The 24,473-nt window shown below is 38.9% G+C and overlaps 1 protein-coding gene across 3 annotated transcripts in view; it reads right to left on the bottom strand.

Annotated features, from left to right (window-relative positions):
* The window catches only part of IL12RB2 (interleukin 12 receptor subunit beta 2), a 74,078-nt gene that overhangs the window by 48,393 nt on the left and 1,212 nt on the right, over nucleotides 1-24,473 (bottom strand). For all 3 annotated transcript variants that reach the window (XM_087865990.1, XM_087865989.1, XM_045802063.2), the window contains exons 2-8: nucleotides 23,717-23,815; nucleotides 13,737-13,848; nucleotides 11,921-12,208; nucleotides 4,950-5,064; nucleotides 3,824-4,008; nucleotides 2,458-2,600; nucleotides 991-1,141 (exon numbers count right to left, since the gene is read on the bottom strand). In XM_087865990.1, coding sequence (XP_087722116.1) covers nucleotides 991-1,141; nucleotides 2,458-2,600; nucleotides 3,824-4,008; nucleotides 4,950-5,064; nucleotides 11,921-12,208; nucleotides 13,737-13,812 — 958 coding nt within the window. In that variant the 5' untranslated portion in view covers nucleotides 13,813-13,848; nucleotides 23,717-23,815. The remainder of the gene's footprint in view (nucleotides 1-990; nucleotides 1,142-2,457; nucleotides 2,601-3,823; nucleotides 4,009-4,949; nucleotides 5,065-11,920; nucleotides 12,209-13,736; nucleotides 13,849-23,716; nucleotides 23,816-24,473) is intronic.

Raw genomic sequence — 24,473 nt, 5'->3', positions numbered from 1 at the left:
GGCCATTAGCAGCTCACGGAAAATGAATGTAACTTATGAGACTAACTTACAGGCACACATATCCATAAATTTTACAAATAAGCACTTAGATTTTCTCACATTAGTACTTCAGAATCTCCACATAATATAAGCAATGGATTATATGACAACAATTTCTTTTCTGAGCCAAATTTACAGATCGAGAAAAGTTGTATAGTATGTCACTAAATGAGTGCTGTTAAAAACTCTTACTCAGATGGCTTCTTCTTGTGTATCCAAAGATTTGCTAATATTGGCATAAAGCTCATACAGGTAATTTTGCTCCAATAAAATGTTTGATTGCACCTCGTAAGCTGTCTTCCCTATACTTGCCAAAAAGAAAAGCCCATCAGACTGAGAATTATATTTGATATCCTTTCCGTAGCTATGGGCAATCTGGTGGCCCTCACTGGAGCAACAAGTATCAGAGGAGTGATGAGCTGCAGTGCCATGATGTCTGGAGGAGAGAGGCTTGCTGGATGTTAACCTTTATTTAAAATGTTATGTCTCCAGAGGACACCTTCTTTCAAGCTTTTAATTTTCATAGAAAATTATTTTTCATAGAAAAATGTATCAAGTTTTAACTTTCATAAAGATATGAAATTACTGGTTATGGTTTTGTGGAATGAGAGAATTCCTGAGATAGGAAGAGAAACAGAAATGGAGTTATAACTAAACATTACTGAAGCATCAGCTTGTAACCAATATGACAACATGTAACAAGCAAGAGTAGGACTTGACCGCATGTTAAAAATTGCCTACAAATATAAACATATCGCCCTGGACAATTACAGTACTTAAGCTAATGTCAAAATTGACTTATTAATTAATGCACTCAATTTATGCATTAAATTAACTTGTTGGTTCAGTACCAGTACTTTAGAGATCCTATTCCAAGGAAATCGTTATATCTTCCTCTCCCCCTCCTGTCTCTCCTCCCTCTCCTCCCACTCCCCTCTTTAAAACACATACCTTCTTCTGGTGTTTGTGTTCTCAACGATTCACTCCAATCACTCCAACTACCTTTATATAGATGTAGCTTAGAGGAAATCTGAAATTCATACTCTGTAAATGGTTTCAGGTCCAGCAAATCATGTCTTCCTTTGACATTTGTAGCACTGACCTTGAATCAGACAAGATTTTTTTTAAGAGGTCTATTAAAATTAAAATAAAGAATTTTGACACACATAGGCAAGAAACTTGAGTAGATAACCCTTTCTATTTTTTATATCTGTCATTCATTGAGAACACAATGACAGGGTTATTGAATGCAAATGATGTTAATCTGAATTAGCTTCTCATAAAAACAAACTCTGGGGTCTAGGAACCCATCTATAAAGGCCCCAAGGGGGATCCTGAAACAAGCTGAAAAATACCATTTTTCAGAACAGCCTTGGAGAATTTTCTAGAGATTATCTTTATTTGGTCACGATTACAATGTGATAAATGATTTTTTTTAAAGATCTTATTTATTTGAGAGAGAAAGAGAGCAAGAGAGAGCAAGCATGAGCAAGGGTAGGAGCAGAGGGAGAGGGATAAGCAGACTCCCTGCTAAGCAGAGATCAGAGCTCGATCTCAGGACCCCAGGATCATGACCCAAACTGAAGGCAGATGCTTAACTAAATGAACCACCCAGGAGCCCCCAATGTGATAAATGTTTTAACACAGACATAGAACTGGCTTCAGAAAGAAAATTTTAATTATATTAAAAAATTACTATATTTCTCCTGAGTTTCAGCTATATGTGGAACTTACATTTTGTTATTATTATAAGCATTTATATTTTACAAAATACTAAAAGGAATTATAATCTTAAAATCTAATTGTAAAAAAATTAATGTCTAACATGAAATCAAAGTGTGCATCTTCATCTTTGGAATATTAAATTCCGTGTAAGTCTCAACAGACATTCCCTAATATTCCTCTTTCGAGTATATTTAAAAAATTACTAAAAAGTCATACAGAGGGAGGGGTAGCATAACAAGGTGAAATGAATCCTTTACTAGAAATAAATCACAGAAAATTAATATTGGTTTGCAGAAGCCTGTGGCTAAAAACATTTCAGAATCAGGGATGCCTGGGTGGCTCATTCGGCTGGGCGTTTGCCTTTGGCTCAGGTCATGATCCCTGGGTCCTGAGATCGAGTCCAGCATCGGGCTCCTTGCTCAGAGGGGAGCCTGCTTCTCCTTCTGCTTGTGCTCTCTCTTTCTCTCCAATAAATAAATAAAATCTTCAAAAAAAACTTCAGAATCAGTGATCAAAATTCAAGATATTTCTTAGCAAACAGAGGTGTATATGACTATCTGATCCATCTCAAGTGTGTACTTTAGGGCTAAATATTCTCAAACCCAGTACTTTGCTGGCATGAAAAGACAGAGATCTGTGCAGTGATATTAAGAGCCCCTCCCTGATTTTTCCTTTTACTCTCAAAACCATTACCATTTTCCAGGACCCGCTGCTGTTGGGCCGATATCTGAGTCGATTAAGCAGCACCAGCCCCTCGTCGCTCCACTGAAGGATACATCTGCTCACAGAAGCGTTTACACATTTGATTCTGATGTCGCATGGAGGAAGAGGCCTCACTGGTAATCAGGACAAACAAAAAAAGTGTGATTCAGGCTCCACAATCGGAAATAACCTTTGTTTTGACATGAGCTAGAAAGAATTGAACAAAACTCATTTCAAAGATACATGACCACTAAGTTGGTGAAATATATAAGAGAGAAACCCCTGGCTTTTCAGAGAAGAAAAAGTTTGATTCACTATGAAATAACTAAAATAATTCTCCTTAATCTACCTTCATTTTTACCAAATAAACTACCTCCAACATTAGTGATAGTGTCGACTGCATTTAATCCAACGTATCAAGAAAACCAATGTGCCAAACTTGAGAGTTCCAATGACTGAGAAGGCAGAGGTGGCTAGCGGTGATCACCTCTCCGAAAGGGAAGAAACATTGGTAGGAAAAGGTCATATGGAAGGGGCAGAGGAACGGAGAACACAGGAAAAGAATAAAAGGGAAAGAAGGTGCCTTACAGTGGAAGAGTCAATGTGAAGAAATGGAAGGTAAGATGAGGAGAAGTGTGATAGGAAAATGTATGGTAAATGCCTATGACAAGACTCATAGCAGTATGTGTGCAAAGAGGGGCTGTGGGAAGAGGGCAGAGACATGCGCAGTATAAGGCCAGAACTTAAGGCAGGCCAGAAGCCCAGTCCTACCTGTAATGGTCAGAACTTGGGGATGCTTGAGATGGGCCTCTGATTCAACTGGGCTAATTATATTTGCTCAGAAATGTGCTGGGACTGGCTCACTCCAGCTCCCAAGGTGATGAGAGGAATGGACGTAGGTATTCTCAGAGCAAGATGCATTTAATGTACCTGGATACACTTTATTGATAGTTGGCACCTCTGCTCTGGCCCAGCAGGCCTACAGGTGGCCCATCTCAGAACAGTGGGGTAACCATGGGGATAAAAAGACACCTGTGCCGAGGAGTGCCTACACTGAGCTTTATGAATAACCTTGCAGAACCCTGTCCTCACGCAAGTGGTATCACTGGCAGCTAGAGCCTCCATAGGACTGAGCTCTTTTTTCTCCAATGGAGAGAATAAGGTTGAATATTCCATTTTGTACAACCATCTCTATAAAGTTCTAGGATCATGCACTCTTTCACTTGCATCAAAGTCATATCTATTCCTTGTGACACTGTCCCTTTTGAAACAGTCACATATAGAACATTCAAGTGATTTTTAAAATAATGTCCATATACCAATGAATGATATGTACAAAAAGTGAAATAAAATGTACCTATGTCCCAGAATGTAAATGTGGATGGAAACGAAGAAGCATTTCCAAGTCTATTGGTAGCAGTGACCTTGGCTGTGTAGCTGGATTCAGGCAATTCAGGGATTAGGTTGACTCCAAGGTCCAAATGGTCACAATAATGACCATTACATTGCTTCTGCCATGTTAAATTTTTTGGTCCATTTAACCTGTAAATAAAAGACAATTGTGTTTAGCAAGATCCTTTATGAGCTACTTGCTCCTTCTAGTACAAAGGAATAGAAAATGCAAATATTTTAAATTCTAGACATTTTGTTAAGGTTAGTCTTATTACTAGAGGATACATTATGGGAATATTTGTATTCTATGGTCATAAATAGGACTATATTTTCTCCCCTTTCCCCTTTTTCAGTAGGATTGAGACTTTCTGATGTTCGTGTAGATAAGTAACCAGACCTACACTACCTAAATTCCCAAAACCCTGGCTGGCATCCTGGCTCCTCAGGGCAGATCTAATTGTTATACAAAGGATCCACGGCCAGCTAGGCATTTTCTACACAGAAGGGCCAGCTTCTAGTACAGACTGAAACCCTGGGCTCCACGTCCTTTCCCCATTTCCTGCTCACTTAGGTATGGGGCAAACCAGCTGGATCTTCGGATGGGATTACGGGATCAACTCCAGGGAACAGACTCTCCCAGACTCTACTTTGTGTGGACTTTCGGGTCAGGCAAAGGTGCTTTAAAAAGAAACTCCTCCAAAGCTAATGGAAATCTACCACAAGAATGAGTCTATTTATATATTATGACCCCAAGAGTCTGCAACTACAAACAGGGAAAGGCTATAATGCAGCCAGTGTAACCCTCTCAGAGCAGGGAGGGACATCCACAACATGGGCCTCAGCTGCCCTGAAGAGAATTCCAAGTGAGATCTCAGATCCAAGACCTTAGTTCTCACACTCTAACTGAAATGGGTCAGTTTTATTGATGAACCCTAGACTTTTCTTTCTTTCTTTCTTTTTTTTAAGTACCTAATTACCTAGAGGTGTCTATTGCTTCTTCTCTCCGATAAAAGTAAAACTGTTAGATATTTCCAAGTGTAGTTTAAGATAATACCTACAAACCAGCTGCAAAAATACAGTCTCTCACTTACTGTAAAGTATACGTAGTATATAGATGGGTGTCTCTTCCTCTGTCCCAGGTGCAGTTCACAGTCCCACGTTCTCCATTCTGTATACAAGATAAGTTTTGAGGCTGTTCTGGAACAACTTTAAAAACAAAATGCAAAACCTCATATTTTAAACAGCACACAGTTAATATCTCAATCGCATTATTTTGCAATAACAATACTTCCCCTATGTCTAGATTTCATCACGTTCAAATTTGCTTCCAAGGCATGAATGTCCTCTAATAACAATCGTGAATATGGATCAAACACAACATGCCAAGTCCTATGCATTATATGAGGTTTTTCTCAATGAAGCATCACAGCAGCTCCATAAAGTATTCATTGTTATTATCCTCAATTTATCGAAGAGGAAACTAAGACTTAGAGGATAACTATCTTGTCCCAAATTACAAAACTGTGAAGTGGCAGAGTCAGGGCTCCAGCCCAGGAGTAGCTGATTTGAGTCTGAGGCTTTTACCACCACATTCCCCCATTCTCCCTGACAGGTGAACATCCAATGCTAGCTCCATTACCACTGGTGATGATGAGTTTACTTATTTAGAGTGAAGTCCATTCAAATATTAGAAACCTCTAAAGATTAGGGTCTCTTTCTCTTCATAGACCTGATAGTTGCTGCCAAGACATTCCACCCACTGGCCCTAGGCGTGTCCTACTGGACTGTACCAGCTAAACCTAATTTCTGCAGCTTCACCTGGAACACTTTATGAGTATTTATAAACTGATTCTTTATGTACATGGACACTGAGTACCTTCCAAGGGCATAGTGCTAGCTATGGACACACAAAGGTGTACAAGGCAGGCCAGGTCCCCTCTATCAAAGGTGTGTATTTGTAAATTAAGCCATTTTATAGTCAGAGGTAAACCCAAAGCTAGGAGTTTCTTAGATTTAGTGGAGGTAACAGAAAATACTGTTACTCATTCATCTCATTCTATTCTAATACTGAGACCCACATGTAAGAGATGTTTCGTTTGGGTGAGATAAAACAATTATACCACTGAAGTCCTAGATATTGTCTGTACCAAAAAACAAAAAACAACAACCTGTAACTGGTAGAATAAATGGCTTTTTTTGTTGTTGTTGTCTTTAGCAAACATCACAGACCCGGGCACAATAATTGCCCACTATGTGATAGTGGACAGATTAACTTCTCAGAAGTCCAGTTTCTTCATCTATAAAATCGGTATAATACTAGGTAGCTCATATAGTTTTTTTTAATGAAATAATAAACTTTCTTTTCCTGAAAGAAGACTCTTTCATATATATATATACACACACACACACATATACATGTATATGAAATATGTATATCTTATATTGAATATATATGAACTATATATACACACTGTATACACTGTATACAGTTCCCTGGGAAAGGGTTCAGGGAAGGAAATATTTTGAACATGGTTAAATGCATATATACACTGTATATATCTGTATACATAACTACTTATGAGGGATCCACTTAGACTACTACATTAACTTCCCACTTTCTATACACCTTTTTTTTTTGTTTTTATCTTGGAGCCAGTAAAAAACTGTCTTGTTCTTCCATTAGTTTTCTTATTATTAATATAATTCCAAACTCAAGCCAATTATCTGAACCACTGTTCAAATATTCAAATGCTGTTTCATTTGCCCGAAGACCTCTTTCTTGGGGCATTGGGAACTATCCAACAAGACAGGTTTGCCTCTGTGCCTGGTACACAGCTGTTATTCTGATATTGCGAGCCCTTAGTATAATGGAAATGCCTTCATTTTCCAGCGTTTGATCTCCTGTTTCTTAAATTCAATTCTTTCCTCTCCCCTGATTTAATTATATGTGTAGGTGGAGTACATCCTCCAATAATTCCCTGGAAAAGGGTACAGGGAGGAAATATTATGAACATGATTAAAAATGTCTTTATTCTACCCTCACACTTGACTGATACTTTGGCTGAGTACTGAATTCTAAATTGAAAAGAATTTTCATCCAGGATTTTGGATGCAATGCTCTGCTGTCTTCTACATTCTAGGGTGCTGTTAAGAAGCCTGAAGCCAGGGACACCTGGGTGGCTCAGTTGGTTGAGCATCTGCCTTCAGCTCAGGTCATGATCCTGGGTCCTGGGATTGAGTCCTGCGTCAGGAAGGGCTCCTTGCTCAGCAGGGAGCCTGCTTCTCCCTCTGCCTGCTCTGTCTGCTCTGCCTGCTGTTTCCCTGCTTATGCCCTCTCTCTCTCTGACAAATAAATAAAATCTTAAAAAAAAAAAAAAAAGCCTGAAGCCCTTTTGATTCCTGAACCACTGTTTTTAATCTTCAGAGGATTGTAGAATCTTTTCTTTGTCCCCACTCTTCTGAATTTTCACAAGGATATGCTTGATGAGGATCTATTCTCTTCTGGATTCTCAGAGTTCATACATTCTGGGAACTTATATCCTTCAGTTTGGGAAATAGTCTTGAATTATTTCTCTGTTGATTCTCTTCTGTGTTTTCCTTTCCAAAAATCCCCAGTTTTTATAGGTTGGATCTTCTTCTAATTTTATACCTTATCTTCTATATTTTTAAGCTCTTGGTCTTTCTGTTCTACTCTCAAGGAAAAACCTCCTCAGTGTATATATCTACCCTCCTAGTAAGTTTTTCATTTGTTTATCTTCAGGGGCAATGTTTTCTATTCTCTGAGTATTTTCTTTCCACACACCATCCTTTTTTTGTTCTGTATGCAATAGTTTCTTGTAATTTTCTGAGGGTATAAGGATAGTTTTTGTTTTTTAACATTTCATCTCCCTGAATACACTCTATTTCTTCCACCTAGCTTATATGCTTTGTTCCTATGTTTCTTCTGGTTTCTATCTTTCATAGTAGACATTTTCCCCAGATTGTTATATTTTTACTCATGTATAGGAGTGAGGCACGGAATTACAGATTGGAGCTCTGCATGTGTGTCAGCTGAGAAGTGTTTGCTGACTCTGGGTTTCACCCCAAGGTGATCTGGTGAGGTTTTCTTGGGAACCTATGTTGGAAATAATTTTAGATATTTCCTCTCGGACTTATCAGATTTCCCAGAAAAGGATATTTTAATGAGTGGAGGAAGGTACAGGGCTGAAGGGAGCTGAATGTAAATGTTCCTTTAATCCCCTCCGTTTTCCAGCATGCTACTAGTTTAGTGACCCTTTAATGCCAAGCCTCCAGTCTTACACCAGAGTAGTAGAGCAGTGAATGTCTAGCTACATGGAATTGGGAAAGAGATCTGACAATCTGTTTTTCAAATAGATTTTTCAATCAAATCTCTCATTTTTGGTCCCATTCTTACCCTCACTCTCAGAAGGACATAGTATCACTAATTTCTGAGTCTTTCTGAGGTGGGAGCTTCTGCATTCAGTCATGTTGCATCATGACATTTCTCATTGCCAGCTGCTGGCTAAGCCAATTATCACTGGTCTACCTGCTTTCCAGCTTCCAAAAGTTTGTTGATATGTCTCGCCTCCCATCCCTTTTGTCCTTTACAATTTGTGCCTCTAGAAAACTTTCTTTACTGCATGTTGGCTTAATTTCAGGGGAATCAATGTAAATACATGTGTTCAAACCACCATCATCACCTTAACCCTTCATAGGGGTAATGATGACCAAATGAGATATAAAGCATTCGGCACCTTTAAGTTCTCACTTGTACCTCTACTCCTAAAAGTTTGCGGAGACTCTCATTTTAAAGAGCACAGCTTGTACTGAAAGTCAAGTCAACTTTCCCAACATGAGGTCCCCACACCATGAAATCAAGGTGTCTACTTCAGCCCAGGACATGGTTTTGGCAGAAACTATCTGTCTCAGGTGAAACCAGATCTCATTCTCTTCAATACAAGTGTATAACAGCTGACACCAAAAAAAGGACAGAAATCAAAGCCTCTGAAAATTAAAATAGCTTGCAATATAATAAATTGTTACTAGTATTATGGTTGTTATTGTTTTTGTTTTTTTTAGAGAGAGTACAACCGGGGGAGGGGCAGAAGGAGAGGGGAACAGAGACTCCCAAGGAGGCTCCACATGGAATCCGATGTGGGGCTCAATCCCACAACCCCAAGGTCATAACTCCAGTTGAAATCAAGATTCAGAGAAAAACTGATTGAACCACCCCGGCGCCCCATGGTTGCTATTGTATTTAAAAGCCCTACTTACTATGGGACATTAACTGTCTTAGAAAAATAGCTTTCAGAAATATCAACAGTGAAGCATATATTGAAAACAACCAAGCAAGGATCCATTGTCTTTCATTTATTACCTTGATTTTCTAAGTAGTTTGTGGATCAACGCTGTGAGGTTAAGCTAGAGCACTGATTGCTTAGTTACTACACAACATGAATGAGCTCTTGGTAGCAGAGCCGCCCAAGCCCAGGGAGGGGCTGGGAAGAAAGGGCTCAATTACCCATTCCCAGTTCTGAAAAATCAGTCCACTTTATGACAGCATTCTCAGGATATACAATGGTGCTACAAAAAAGGATACCACTATCACAAAAAAGAAAAGGGGTTGTTTACTCCCTTACTGATAAGATTAAGCTTACTATACTAGGTGAAACCAAAATTCATTGCGTCTTTTCTTGGAATGACTAGCCATACTCAGAAAAAGGTGTTGCTTCCAGTCAGTCCTTCACCTCTAAGGTGCTAAACTTGCTCAAAGAGCAGCCACTGATGGTGTGGATACCACGTGAGCGCACTGGACAAGCAACATTCCAACAGTACCACCCAACTGAGCTGCACCATGATAGATCCTCTTAACCATCTCCCTAGGTCTTCTGTGGCTGCAAACTGTCACAAATGCATCTCCATACTCTGGATGGAAAAAAACATTTTTTTTAAGTAGACTCCACACCCAGTGCAGAGCCCAAGGTGGGGCTTGAACTCATGACCCTGATATCAAGACCTGAGCTGATATCAAGAGTCAATGCTTAACCGAGTGAGCCACCCAGGCGCCCCTCTGGATGGAAACTTTACAAATGGAAAGGGGTTGCAGCACTCTTAACATACCTGAGAAAAGGTAGGAAATGGAACAGGATGGCTAAGGACAAGTGCAAGAATACTGACCTCCAAAGCTATCATAGCCTAATAAATACGAAGAAAAACATCAGCAGCAACTAACATCACAGGTCTGGGAACGTCCAACACAAATACATAACATTGGTCTACCAAGACTGCGAGTTACCTGGGTGAAACATTCAGGTGTTCTGAGGACAAAAGAGGTGAGGACCAATGGTGTGTTTTAGAGAAATTTTCATTTGTCTATCACTTTCTTGTACTTTCTTTCAAGGGAAATGGACTCGTACCCAACATGCTGCACACAGGAAGAAGAGCCAAGACAGCTGTAACCTCCACCCTAGAGCTTATCACCTCAGTGCCTTCGATGTGCTGGGTACTAGATGAAACACTTTGCATACCAGGTGTCATCTAATCACTACAACCATCTTATGAAGTAGGTGTTAGTATCTTGATAACACAGAGAGAGAAACTGCAGCTCAGAGAATTGAAACTGCCTATCAGTACACTGTTAGTGAGAGGGTTTGGCTTCAAAGCCCATGCTCCTTTTAGGACACCACAGGCAGTCGGACCAGAGAATACATGACCCATAGGTGGTGTGAATAGGAGGCCACGAATGGGAAGAGGAGGCCTGGATCTGGTTTATGTCTCCTTAGCCTCCAATGATTCATTTGGCTGTATGCTTGGTGTTCTGCTCAGAGCTTCTGATGGCTCTCTGGCAAGATTGCTTAGCACCAACCATATCCTTATAGGTTACAGAAAAGTGGTTCTGCAAAGAGGGATCTTTGCTGAAAAGAGTCTCATTGAGCTCTGTATCATGTTTTCATGTCAGGGGCTCTGTCCTTGCATCTTGGTCAGTCAGCCTGCAGTCCTCCTACTTTCCCCAGGCCTCTTACCAGCCACTCCGGAACTTCTCTGGAACCATGGAGGCACAGAGTGTCCTGGGATGACTCAGAGCCCAGGCATGCTCACTAGCTTGCCTGGCTAGCCTTCAAGGCTAAGGGTGTGGGCTGCAATCTACAAGTTTTAGGCAGGTATACTGTGGGCTCACCTGGGGCACTGTGGCTCATGCTATAGATGCCAGCTCTGATGTCTTAGTTCTTACTTCCAAGCAGCTTCCTGGAGGGACCAGCAGTGCAAGCCAGCATGTAGGGGAGTTGATACCCTATGGGTGAACTTTGACCAATGACAGTTAAATTGTTCTCTCTCCCTGTCATTGTATCTTCCCATATGTTTTTTTCTGGGAATGTCCCTAGCGACCAAGCAACCAGCTGTATTTTCTGTTTGTGCTGTGGCCAGCTCCGTAATTTGACCTCCTTGTGTTTGCTTTGGTCCTTTCTGGCTCATTCCCTCACTCTTGCTTCCCTGAGACTATATAACTCAACTCTCCTGACAAAGCATCTGTTCTGCCTCATGGAGTTTTCTAGAAAATCCAGTTCTCCTTTAACCTCTGCTAAGTATGATAACCAGTGATCAGGAGTGAATGTGGATGTAAGGACTATTAAGTTAGGGAAAGGAGAATTGCTCATTCTTGTGTAGTCAACCTGGGCTTCATAAGTCAAAAAAGGTATCTCTTTTTTCTTTTTAGGAGGCTGTAGCTTTGAACAAATTCTCATAGATCAAGAAGGCATGACAATTCAGCTGTAGAGATTCTCTTTTGTGCCACTGGAGTCCAAGGACATTAAGTCCTTGGTCTTAAGAGGGAAAAAAAAAATGGGGGAGGAAAGGGGGGAGAGAGAGAGAACACTATGAAATGAGATCCCAATTCTATTGCTTTCTGGATTTCTCACATTGAGGTGCTCATATTGCTATCAAGATAAAATATATCCATGTGGCAGGAGAAAAAAGAACACTGCCCTATATTTGGATGTCTGTCTAACACATGACAAATACCAAAACATGACTAGTTTTTAAGAATTCAGAATGGAATGCTCACCACCAACTGAGATCTCTGCCCCACATATTCGTAATTCCTTCTTTTTGCTACAGGCCAGTTTGCAGAAAAACACTGTTGTACCCAGAGGAAGATCTGTGACTTGAGAACTGAGGAAGTGACCATGCAGCAAATTGATTTTTTCTTTAACCTTGTAGAGGATTAACCTGTTTAAACTGGAATATTGTGGGCAGCCTTGTTCGGGCTTCAAAGAGCATGAAATATTGACAGCTGATCCAAGTGAAATTACATGGGAAGGCTCCACAGTCACATCTCCTCTCTTGCATGCATCTGCAAGAAGACACAAGTCAGCATGTAAGAAACCCATTTCAAAATGGTGGGTTTGTGTGATTCTCAACAGCAGGGTAAAATTAATCCCATCAAATCATGGAAATATAAATAACCCACATTGCTCTGGCTATATTGGTGATACACAATGAGAACAGAAGGCAACCACATTAAAGTCTAACTGTATTTTAATTAAAAGATGCATTGTTCTCAAAACAGTAAGACTAAGAGTGCTAAGAAAATAGGGTTGGAAGAACACTCAGGAACAGAAGACCAGGAAAAACCAATCTCGCTTATATGCAAATTACTCACCAGACTACTGAAAAGTACTTCCCACAATAAATCACATTTGCTTCCATCCCCATTTCTGATTTATAAGGCTTACTTCAAGACTCAGAGCAAAAAGGAAAAAAAAGCAACAAACAACAAAAACAAATGACCATTTAAAAGGCTATTACAAACTCTAAGGGGTAGATGTAGGAATACTACTTTCTCTTGCTATAGTGGTATAAAGTATATATAATCTATAACATTATTTTATAACAAAAGAAAATATTCAGTGGCTCTGGTATGTTTGTGGTTGGCATCAAGGATGAAAACTAGGTCCCCCATGCCACACTTTGGTATTCCTTCAAGATTCAAGACCCTGAGCTAGATGAACCATAACCCGATACAGCTAATATGACATTACATGAATGTATTCTTTTTAAAAGAGTCTACTTATTTATTTATTTATTGCCAGATACCATATTAAACTAATTAAAAGAGAGGTCATTCTTATTCTCTAGAAGTTTTTGTGTAAATAAGTGACAACTAATTAGAAATGAACAGTTTTTGGTAGTTCTGCCAATGAAAGAACCTCAGAATTATAGATTTGCCCTGAATTTTCTGATGTGATGGAAAGCCTCCACTGAAAGTCTTTTTTTTTTTGGTAATTGCAAGATTGTTTTGATTAACTACACTAAACAGAAATTGGTAAAAAAAGTTATTTAGATCAAATAAAGGAAATACTAAAAATTCATTTTAAATAAAAAAATCTTTTTTATTTTCAGAACTAAAACTAAGTCACTCTCTTTTACTCTCGCCTCCCATCCTACTTATACGTCTGTTCTCTGCTTCTTTGATTTTCATTGACTGTAATGAGCTAGGAAGTAAAATTGTAAGCTCCCAGTAAAGAAAAGGCAAGGAAAATGTCAGCCATTATTTTTTTAGCATAGTTGAATCCACCCATGCATACCCTTTGTTAAAGTACACTATCATTTTTCATTTCAGTAAAATGCACAATGCCAGCTGTGTGGTTGCCTAGCCACTTTTTAAGGAGAAATTATATGACTGCACTCATATATTAGCATAATTTAAATAAAATGCATATTAGTTATAGAGCAGGAACCAGACTTACCCATTTAAAATGAGAGTAGACTGACTACAAAAGACCAACTACCAGAACAATTCCCACAAATACATATTTCATCTGTAACTGAGAGTTTAAACCGCAAATCCTTCTACAGATTCAATTATAGAAATATCTTACCTATATTTGCTTTAACCAACAACAACACAATGATAAAAATAAGTGCCAATGAGCACCCTCCAACTGTATGTGCCATGAACAGTCAACTCGGGAATACACCTCTGTAATTTTCCTTGTAAAAGAAGACAAATTCATTCATGTTAAATATATTCAGAAAATACCAGAACCAACATCATTCAGGACTTAAAATGCCCCTTTAATTTCTCTATATTGTTAAGATTTTTTTAATGAAGTAACTTTTAAAACTAGTAAATTGAAAATCTTAGCCACCTCTAACCCCCATTCGCTTAAGCTTCTTGGTGTTGGCAAAGGGTGGGAGAAGAGAGATGGCCTTTGGAGTCCTTTAGAACTGGGTTTAAGAACTTTGAGACTGTGGGATGCCTGGGTGGCTCAATTGGTTAAGGTTAAGCATCTGACTCTGGATTTTGGCTCAGGTCATGATCTTAGGGTTGTGAGATTGAGCCCCACGTCGGGCTCTATGCTGGATGTGAGGCTTGCTTAAGATTCTCTCTCTTCCTCTCCCTCTGCCCAACCCCCTAAAAAAATAATGTAAAATAAAATAAAATAGTAAAAATAAAAATGAACTTTGAGACTGTGCACAAGTTATTTAACCTCTGAGCCTCAGTCACACACAAAAATTTTTTTCTTCCAAACAGGGCTGTACCAACATAGTCAAACATAGTGGTGTTAAATCCCAAGAATAATGAGAATTTCTAAGCTATTCATGTGCTTCTAGAAGTAACAGGAAATTAAAAAGTGGCTCATACCCCTCTCCTGGAACTTAGCAAAGACTGATCTCTTTGGTCATAAGAAAGGGAGTTGTTGGAGTCTTCTACAAAAGTTCGATTTTACTTGTTTGTTTGCTTATTTATTCACTAGTTGTTTATTTTACTACATATTTCTATCTTGAATGTTTCAGAAAATATGAACTGGTGATTTCTGATTGTTTCCAAATTTAAACCTAAGGAATGGCTCTACTACTCATTAGGAAATTCTCTAAATTCTATTAAAAGTAGGCCAAGAATCCATAAATTAGGCTGGAAATTTCTGTGATGTTAGGCCACTGGGAACCAGCCAATGCAAATGTTCACCTTTTACTCCCATACCTAAAGATAAGCCAGACCTGGGGCGCCTGGGTGACTCAGTCCTTAAGCATCTGCTTTCGGCTCAGGGCGTGATTCCAGTGTTCTGGGATCGAGCCCCACATCAGGCTCCTCCTCTAGGAGCCTGCTTTTTCCTCTCCTACTCCCCCTGCTTGTGTTCCCTCTCTCGCTGGCTGTCTCTCTCTGTCAAATAAATAAATAAAATCTCTAAAAAAAAAAATGATAAGCCAGACCATATTGGCCGTTTTTAAAAAAATTCACTCATTCATTCAATAGGACATCTTTCATGTGCCAGGCACATTGTTAAGTGCTAGCGATACAACAGTACTGCTTCTAGTGGGTATACAGAAATGTCCCCATTTGCTCCTTTGACGTTTCTACCTCTAGCCTAGCCATTAATCAGGAAAGCTCCAAAAAAATTTAGCACCTTTTCAATAGTCTTTGCTGGTTGTTCTTCCTCCTCCTCCTGAACTTCAACTCTGGGAGGACCTCAGCTCACTCAAGACATTTTTTCTCTATTTCTACTCCCTCCCTAGGGGATCTCATCTGGTCACCTGGCTCTAGAAATTATTTGTATGCTAATGACTCTCAGATGCATATCTTCTACTCAGACATCTCTCTAAGCTCCAATCTGTCTCCTTGCATCACTTCTTAGACCTCTAGTAGAGTGCTCAATATTAACATGATCAGTTGGAATTCTTGGTCTCCCTTCCCCAAATTGGTTCTTTCCCTAGCCTTTTTAATTTCAGTAAATAACTGAAGTTGCTCAAAAACCTAGAAGTCATCTTTGATCCCACTCTCTTTCCCATCCCCTACAACAAAACCATCACTAAGTCCTATTAATTTTACCTCCAAAATATATCAGAGATCAATCTGCTTCTATCCATTCCTACGGTCCTCACTCTAGTCCAAAAGACTGTCATCTCTCCTCAAGATGACTACAGTAGTCCCGGAGTGTATCTCTCCAATCCATCCTTACCCCTTTCTAAGTCATTTTCACATAGTGACTACCTTTTAGAAGTATAAATCAGATTACATTACCTGTTTCATACCACCACTATTTAACACCCTTTAATATGTCCTTTGCTGTTAGAATAAAATCCAAAATCCTTACCGCACATGATCTTTCAGGCACTGCATGGCCTCACTTCTCCTGTCTTGCCACCATCATTTGCTCAACTTTTTCTGCCTTGCTTACTCTGCTCCATTTGCACTGGCTTTCAGACTGTTCCTTGAATAAGACATGTCTTTTGCTGCCCGGAGACTCTGAACTTTCCATTTCCTCTGCTAGAATCCTCTTCCTCTGTTTCTTAGTGGCTGACTGACTTACACCATTCAGATCTCAGATCATGTGTCACTTCCTCAGACAGCCCCTCCCTGACCACCTAGCTAAAGTGGTCTTGCCCAGTTACTTTCTACTCATCACCTTTTTTATTGCCTTTATGGTACAGTCTATAACTACTGTGTTTACTTTTACTTGACTACTTGTCTGTCCTCTATCTCTGTGCTAGAATTTAAGCCACCAAGAGAGCAGGAACACTGGCTGTCTTGCTCACTGCTGTATCAGCACTAGGAAAGAGTACCTAATAAATGCTTATTAAAAGAAAGATAAAAGGGAGGAAGGGGAAGAAGATGAGCTATAAAAAACTCCCTATAAACATCCCTGTGGTAGGCACAATAATGGCCACCAAAGATGTCCATGGCCTAATCCCTAAGAACCTGTGAATGTATTACATTACATGACAAAGGGACTTTGGAGATGCGAATACAAGTAAGGATCTGAGATGGTGAGGTTATCCTGTATTATCCAAATGGGCCCAATCTAATCAAGTGAGTCCTTAAAAGTAGGTGAGGGAGGCAAAAATTCCATCAGAGAGCTGTGATATGAGAAGGCCTGGATCTGCCACTGCCGGCTTTGCAGATGGACGAAGGGGGCCATGAGCCAAGGAATGTGATGGCCTCTAGAATCTGGGGGTGGCTCTCAGTTTACAGAAAATATAAAATGTATATTTTTTTAAGATTTTATTTATTCATATGGCAGAGAGAGAGCACAAGCAGGGGAGTGGCAGGCAGAGGGAGAGGGAGAAGCAGGCTCCCCACTGAGCAGGGAGCCCAACGCAGGGTTCCATCCCAGGACCTGGGATCATGACCTGAGCCGAAGGCAGACACATTGACTGACTGAACCACCCAGGCGCCCCTGAAATGTATTTGTTGTTGGTCTTGGTTAAAAATGTTTAAGAAAAACTGATATAAATTGAAATCTGACAGTTTCCTTTCTCTAAACCATATAGTCCAAAGTCATGGCATACAATGGCCTCCATGAGCTAATTCCTGCCTTTATTACCAACTACATCTACCTCTACTCTCTGCTGGCACTCTATCGTCTAGTAACACTGAGCTGCTTACTTTCCCCGCATATCTCACGCCAACGCATGCTTCTGTATCTTTGCCGATTCTATTCTCTTACTTTTCCACTGTTCTTGGAATGGCTAAGTCTTATTCATCCATCCCAACTCAGCTCAGAACCCTTTTATTCAGCCATTCATTTAACAAATATGTATTAAGCAGCTGCTATGTGCCAGGAACTAGGGATAGAGCAAAGAGGATTTCAGTTCTCATGAAACCAACAATCTGGAATAGGGAGACAGAAAACAAAGAAATAAATAACAAATAAATTCAGACAATGATAAAAGAAAAACATAAGAGAAGCTAAGGGGAGAGAAGTCTGGAGAGGAGAGAAGCTAGTCAATGAAGGCATTTCTAGGAAGTGAAGCTTGAGCTGAGACTGGCACAGACCAAATGAAGACTCAGGATGAAGACTAGAGGCAGAGGAATAGCTGGCTATGGGTGAGGCACAGAAAAAAGATCAGGGTGGCAGGGGAAGTGACTGCAATCAGAGAATGGTAGGACATGAAGTGGAGAAGAATCCAGGAGCCAGACCTACTATGGGCTTGTTTGCCATGGAAAGGAGCCTGGATTTTACTCTCAAATCTACAGGAAATCACTGATGTTTAATTTGAGGTTTTATTTATTTACCTGAGTTTTAATTGGGGGTGTTACGAGGTATGAATTACATTAAATATACACATGCAAAGGCAAAAAACAAAAAAAAAATTAGTCAGGCTTCATTATGGGGGCCAGAGTGGAAGCAAGCAGACCAGTTAGAAAGCAATCGCAGATACCTAGTAAGAAATGATGATGTGGACCACAGTTACAGCAGTAGAGAAGGAAAGAAGTCGTCAAATCTTAGGAAGCCTTAGCTATGTCTTTAGGTCAGACTGAAGCCTCCTGCATAGCATCCTGGCATCCTCATATCTTAGCACCTGCCATATTAACTAGAACTAATTTATTTAGGTATCCGTCTGTCTCTTCCATTTGCTTACAAACTCCTCATGAGCAGAGCCCACAATTTATGGCACATAATAGGCATATGCTGAACTGAACAAAACTTAGTTTTTCTGTGTTTATCTATTTTATTTCTAGTTTAATGTAACTACATTACAACTACATTAAATCTGATTCTGCCACATTGTGGTTGACATCATTAATAGCAAGTTTTTCTTTATTACTGCTTCCTTAGTTGCTTCATCAAAATTTGGAATATTCTGGCATAAAGGAAATTATGAATTGAACTAGAAGATAACTAGAAGAAAACTGAATTATGAATGAATAGTTACACATCTGCTTCCTGACTACAAGGGGTATCTACAGGGTATCTTTCCATATGCACTGCAATTTATGGAGCTATGATATTCTCCAAATAAGTAAAATATTTAATATCAAAATATTTAATTAGTTATTATAAGAATTTTTAAATGTATAAATATGAAATATGTGTATATAAAATACATATGCAATATGTATATAAGAAATATATATGAAACATGCATATATATATATATATATATATATATATATATACACACACACACACATGCACACACCATATGAAATAGGCAAAATAGAGGATAAAGTTCAATTTATATAGTACATTTATCCAAACATGAACTTGCTCATTCTCTTTGAATACCTGGTAAAATACTTTCTCCTTTTATAAGAAACTCAGAACCTCAAAGACCTTCAAGTAAATGAGGTATCTTCCAATAAAATGAAACCTCCTATCAACTGTAAACATCTTTCAGGCAGCCTGCCTAGAGGGTTGATATTAAAACTACAACTCCATCTTGAATCAGAAAATCAAAGAGTGTTCTATGTCATTGACTCATCACTCAAATTGTGACAGTTTCCAAATAGTGAAAACAATGTCTCAGTGAGGGGAATAAGGACCAGCCAGAAATATAGCAACTGGCAGGAAGGCAGAGGCAACCCCTCAGTGAGTCTCTTTCCCCACTGCTCCAGGAAGAAGCACAAAATCTGCACTACTGCAAAATCATATTTTACTAGGCTAGGAAAAACCCTTACCACAGGTGGTAATTTCATGCAGGCAGGAGCACTTTCTACTTCCACATTACTTTTCTTCTGTAGCACCATGTTAAGTTCAAGGGACAGCATGGTATTATGGAAAAGAAAAAGGCTAGTGAATCTCAGTCCCACTGTGTGCTATTAACTGTAAGAGTGCCGTTTCTTACAGTGGGTACAGTAATATGGAACTATACAAAGTTATTGGGAAGATTAATATGATAGTGGGATGGACCCAGGAGAATACCTAGAATTAAGGAGGCACACCATTGAGGCTAGCTCCCATTTTCCCTTCTGGGTCCTGCTTTTGCATTTCTTTTTAAAATCACTTATGACCTTCACTGTACTGGAATTATATGCTTTGTTAAACTAGGTAAAAAAGAAAATCATATGTTAGGCTACCTTTATTCTTAACCCTAGCTATCAAATAATTTAATAAGGCAGAGGAGGAAGGAACTTCAAATGTTAGCTATTAATTGCCATGGTCCTGCTACTTTCTTTCCCTCCCAACAGCTGACATTTGAGTCTGGGCCACTGCAGAACCACCAAATGATTGTTCTAGATGTGCATTAAGGCTCCTGTCTTACAAATGAACGTCCTTAATTACCCAGTTGACTCAATGAGGCAGAGTACAAAATCCTTCCCTTCTGCCGGCAAAGCTACTTACAGACATGTCTTACTGGTGGCAGGACAGTATAAAGACAACACTTTGGAGGTCATCTCTTCTACCTTCCCCATTTTACACATAGATAAACTGAGGCTTAGAGAAAAGATGGGACTTGCCAAAGGTCATTAATAGCAGAATCCAGATCAGAACATAGGTTTCCTGGGTCGCCAGGGTGGCTCAGTCGGTTAAGTGTCTGCCTTTGGCTCGGGTCATGATCCCAGGGCCCTGGGATTGAGCCCCACGTCAGGCTCCCTGCTCAGCGGGCGGTCTGCTTCTCCCTCTCCCTCTGCTCGCCACTGCCCCTGCTTGTGCCCTCTCTGTCAAAAAAAATAAAATCTTAAAAAAAAAGTAATCTCTCAGTAAATGGAAAATTAGAACATCGTCTTTAAAACAGAAACAAAAACAAAAACAACATAGGTTTCCTGATTTCTAATCTAACATTACCTCTAGCATGTGAGACTGCTCCTGATCGGTAACAACAGTAGCAGCATAATATTAAAAATAGTGCTAACGCTAACTCTACCATTAATACTAATGCTATAGTTTGTTGATCTCTTACTATATTCCCGGCACAACGCACATTAATACAATCTTTATGATACCCACTAGTAAAGCAATTATGATGTCTGATGCTTTAATCTTCAGAAGCTTGAATCATTATTTCTTTTCTTTTCTTTTTGCTGAGATTATATGATTTATTATAGAGCAGAGAACCACCTCCAAATAAGAGGTAAGAGGCTTAAAAAATATCAAACTGGAGTAAAAACAAAGACTGTATGCTTACTGAATCTACAGTAGCTTTGCTTCGTGGATATATAACAGGATATGGTTATGTTCTATCAAAAAGTGACATATTGATGATTAAGGGCAACCTGGTAAATAGTTCAAAACTATTCTGCCAAAAAATCCTAATGCTAAAACCTGTGCTGTGCTCCTTATATTTTTACCCTAAAATGAAGCCGTTAGTCAACAAATACCACTCATAATCAGTTTAACTACTCATTCTTTTTTTTAATTTAAATTCAATTAATTAGCATATAGTGTATTATTAGTTTCAGAGGTAGAGTTCAGTGTAAATCATTATTTCTGATACCCTCCTCCCTCTCTCAAAAGAGGATGAAACAAACAAACATAAAAACTATATACGCAATATGTAACCACCTCTAATGATCTATTCCACTATGAGGATGGGAAAGGGTAATCATATCCACCAAGTAGATAACTTGCCACCTAGCCATTGGAGCCAACCTTCTCCATGACTTTTCATGAGCTAAGTCATGAAAAAGAACAGTCTCCTGACTGAAGCATTATTTCCTTTTTCCTTCTGAGTCTACCATTTGGTGAAAAACTTCACAAGGCATAACATGGACAAATGCTGGCCTGTCAGGCCCTAATCATCAAATCAGCCTCTTCATGATGTTATGTTAGTGGTGTGATGGGCAAGGAAAGTAACATCACCTCAACCCTTTCTGCTTTTTCTTTTTTCTACCCAATAGTCGCAACACCCTTTACATGAGCCAAACTGGACGGGACAGACACTGTTTTCCTTTCTTACACACCTGCTAAGGCTCTCTTGAATTTTCTTTCATCTCACTGGTAAGCATTTGTATTCCTAAGTTCACCTATACGTAGAAACATTCTTTTCTTGCTTGAAATCACAAGACTTCTGAAGTTTTGGTCTTTTTTTTTTTTTAATTTCTGTTAAAGGGTTTTCTCCTTTCCCTCTTTATGACCTCTTCATCATTTTTCTTTTTCTTTCTTTTTTTTTTTTTAAAGTAGGCTCCATGCCCATGCGGAGCCCAATGTAGGGCTTGAACTCTCGACCCTGAGATCAAGACCTGGAACCAAGATCAAAAGTCAGACACTCAATCAGCTGAACCACCCAGGTGCCCTACTTCATCATTTTTCTTAACAAAAGTTCCCTTACCCTTTTACCCCTTCTTTTATATTTTTCTGAAATGTTCTGCCAATTCTACTTGTCTTTATTTCCATTTCAGATATATCACATTGGACATAATAGGCTTTTGAAATGTGGTGTGTAAACAAATCACATTTAAAATGCATTAGGGAATCTTATATCATTCCAACCCTCAAATCATTTGTAGTGTGAACTATCTTGTAAACTGAATAAGCATTCCCACAAGAGAACTGCAAAAAAGAAATAAAGAAAGGAGAAACAAGACACGGATGGAGTCCTGAAGAAACAAGGTACGTTCAAATCAACTAGTGTTGTTATGTTTCCTATTCTCTTTCTTGGATTAGCTCCAAAAGCCAACAATTTTCATAGCACTTGTTCAATTAAGTTTTAACAATCCAACCTTCTCTATTTTCACTCTCTGCATTGATCTAGAGCTATAAATAAAATAAGCCATTTACTTTCAGGAAGGATGACGTACTAGAAAGAGCACAGTGTCTAGGGCCTGAGGAACTGGGTGCCATCCTGGTTCTTCTACTTTTATCTGTGTCACCATCATAAGTAACTTCACATTTCAAAGCCTCTTTTCCTTGTTTGAAAAATGACAATGAAAATTAAATTATTGAGAAAATTAAACCTCTTTCACTAAAATTTTCTTCCCTCTTTCTTCCCTCTTTTCCTTGTTTGAAAAATGACAATGAAAATTAAATTATTGAGAAAATTAAGCCTCTTTCACTAAAATTTTCTTCCCTGGTTTATTGGAAGTGTCTCTCCTTGGACATCCTCCGTCTTGAAGTCTCTATTTGTGGACAGTGGCAGGAGGTGGAAGATTTATCTTTGGACCTTGGGTATTGGGAAATCTTGGCAAGTTTTGCTTCATCTTGTAGCATCAATCACCTAGTCTTTTCATAAAGTGCTATGAGGCATCAAAAATATTAAAACACATTACAATTACTTTGTTTTCGGAATTTTCTAAGAATTTTGCAACTGAAGATATTTGGAGGCTAGTGACAGGGGGTGGGATGAGCTAAGACAAGTGATCATCATCCCACAATTTTCCTCAAGGTTTCTTATATAAATGAAGAATTCAATTGACGTCTCTACACAAACAACCCCATGTCTCAACATCTCTGCCAGATGTTTTACTCAATGTTTACCTCTTCCTCTGCATACCACTGTAAAAGAGATGTAAATTAAGATTCTAATCTTAATCATCTTTTATAGGCATTTACTTAGCAATTTAATACAATGCAAAGCATATAACTGAGTTGTTAATATTTGGTCATCTGCTATACAAAGTAACTACTGGTATCTCAATTCTATAGGTGGGGAAGTCTGTAAGTTGACCAAGATAATAAAGAAAAGCCAGAAGTAAATTCAAAATTAGATAAATTAGAACCACCTTCCATACTTGAGTTTCCTCATCTGTAAAATGAGAATAAAAATAGCACCTCCCTCACAGGATTATTGTGAGGGTTAAATAAGAAGCTCTTATTACAGTAATGGGTACAGAACAAGAGCTCAATAAATATTATTATGTGCTATTATTATCATAAGAAAAAGGATAATATCATTTCCTTTTCAGGGACAGTCTTGCTTTTTGACCCCTCTCTTTGCCTATTCTTCTGCTTATCACTGAAAGATTAATTTGATCAAGACTAGATCCCATACCTCCTTTATAATAGGTGAATTCATGCCACCTAAAATCCTTGACATACTAAGTGTTCTCATAATTAATGTCTTCCCAACCCGTTTTAACATCTTGAGGACAGGAACTGCATCTTTCATTTCTTTATAGTCACTATAGTGCCACACACTGTCTTGAACATAATAGCTATTCAATACATATTTGTATCTTTAAAAAAAGCATTGTTACCATTAGCAAAGAGCACCACGATTCCAAGAGCAAAGGGCACTGGACAAGCCTTCTTTGGGATTTGGCTTTCTATTTATGTTGGTCTGCACAAATTTACATCTAGAAGTTGAGAGCAGTGCTGAGTGTTATTACAAAGATGACAGATAACCAGAAAACAAAGCAGGTGTAGTAATGTAAAAATAAGTCCACTCTTGAGAAATGATAATGCAACATCTACTGAGAGGATTCTTCTATAAAAATCTTACATATGCTTTAGATTTTTTTTTTTTTCAGCCTAGAACTCATTCTAACACAGGATTCAGAGCTCGCCAAAATTTGGGAATTGACCATCCTATGTAATCATCATGACATTCAAGAAACAAGACACATCAAAAAGGAATGTTGCAGACTCTTACAGAGCCTTTCATGCCTAACAAAGTGCTGGTAATGACTGAGGATTTTTCAATACCATAGGGGAGAAGAGTGTCAGCTCTTCGCCGCTCTGGTCAAATAGGGCACTGTACCATTTCTAAAGTTCATGGGAAATGAAAATGTAGTGTTTGTCCAAGTGGAAGTGGATATAATGTTATGAGCCTAGAGGTGCAAAGGCAAGAAGCACAGAGTTTGGAGCCAGAAACCTGTAACTTACCATCTCTGTGAAAGTGTGAAAGTTTCCATAAAATGAGAATACTAATAACAACTTCACCAACTTTTAAAGAATCATATAAAGAATCAACAGTTTTAAAGAATCAACAGTATATATCCAAAGGCCAGGTAC

The sequence above is a fragment of the Ursus americanus genome, chromosome 12 (assembly GCF_024610735.1).
Source record: "Ursus americanus isolate L20-20 chromosome 12, mUrsAme1.1.p, whole genome shotgun sequence".
NCBI lineage: Eukaryota > Metazoa > Chordata > Mammalia > Carnivora > Ursidae > Ursus > Ursus americanus.
The sequence above is the reverse complement of the archived record's forward strand: the minus strand, read 5'-3'. Positions and strand labels throughout refer to the sequence as shown.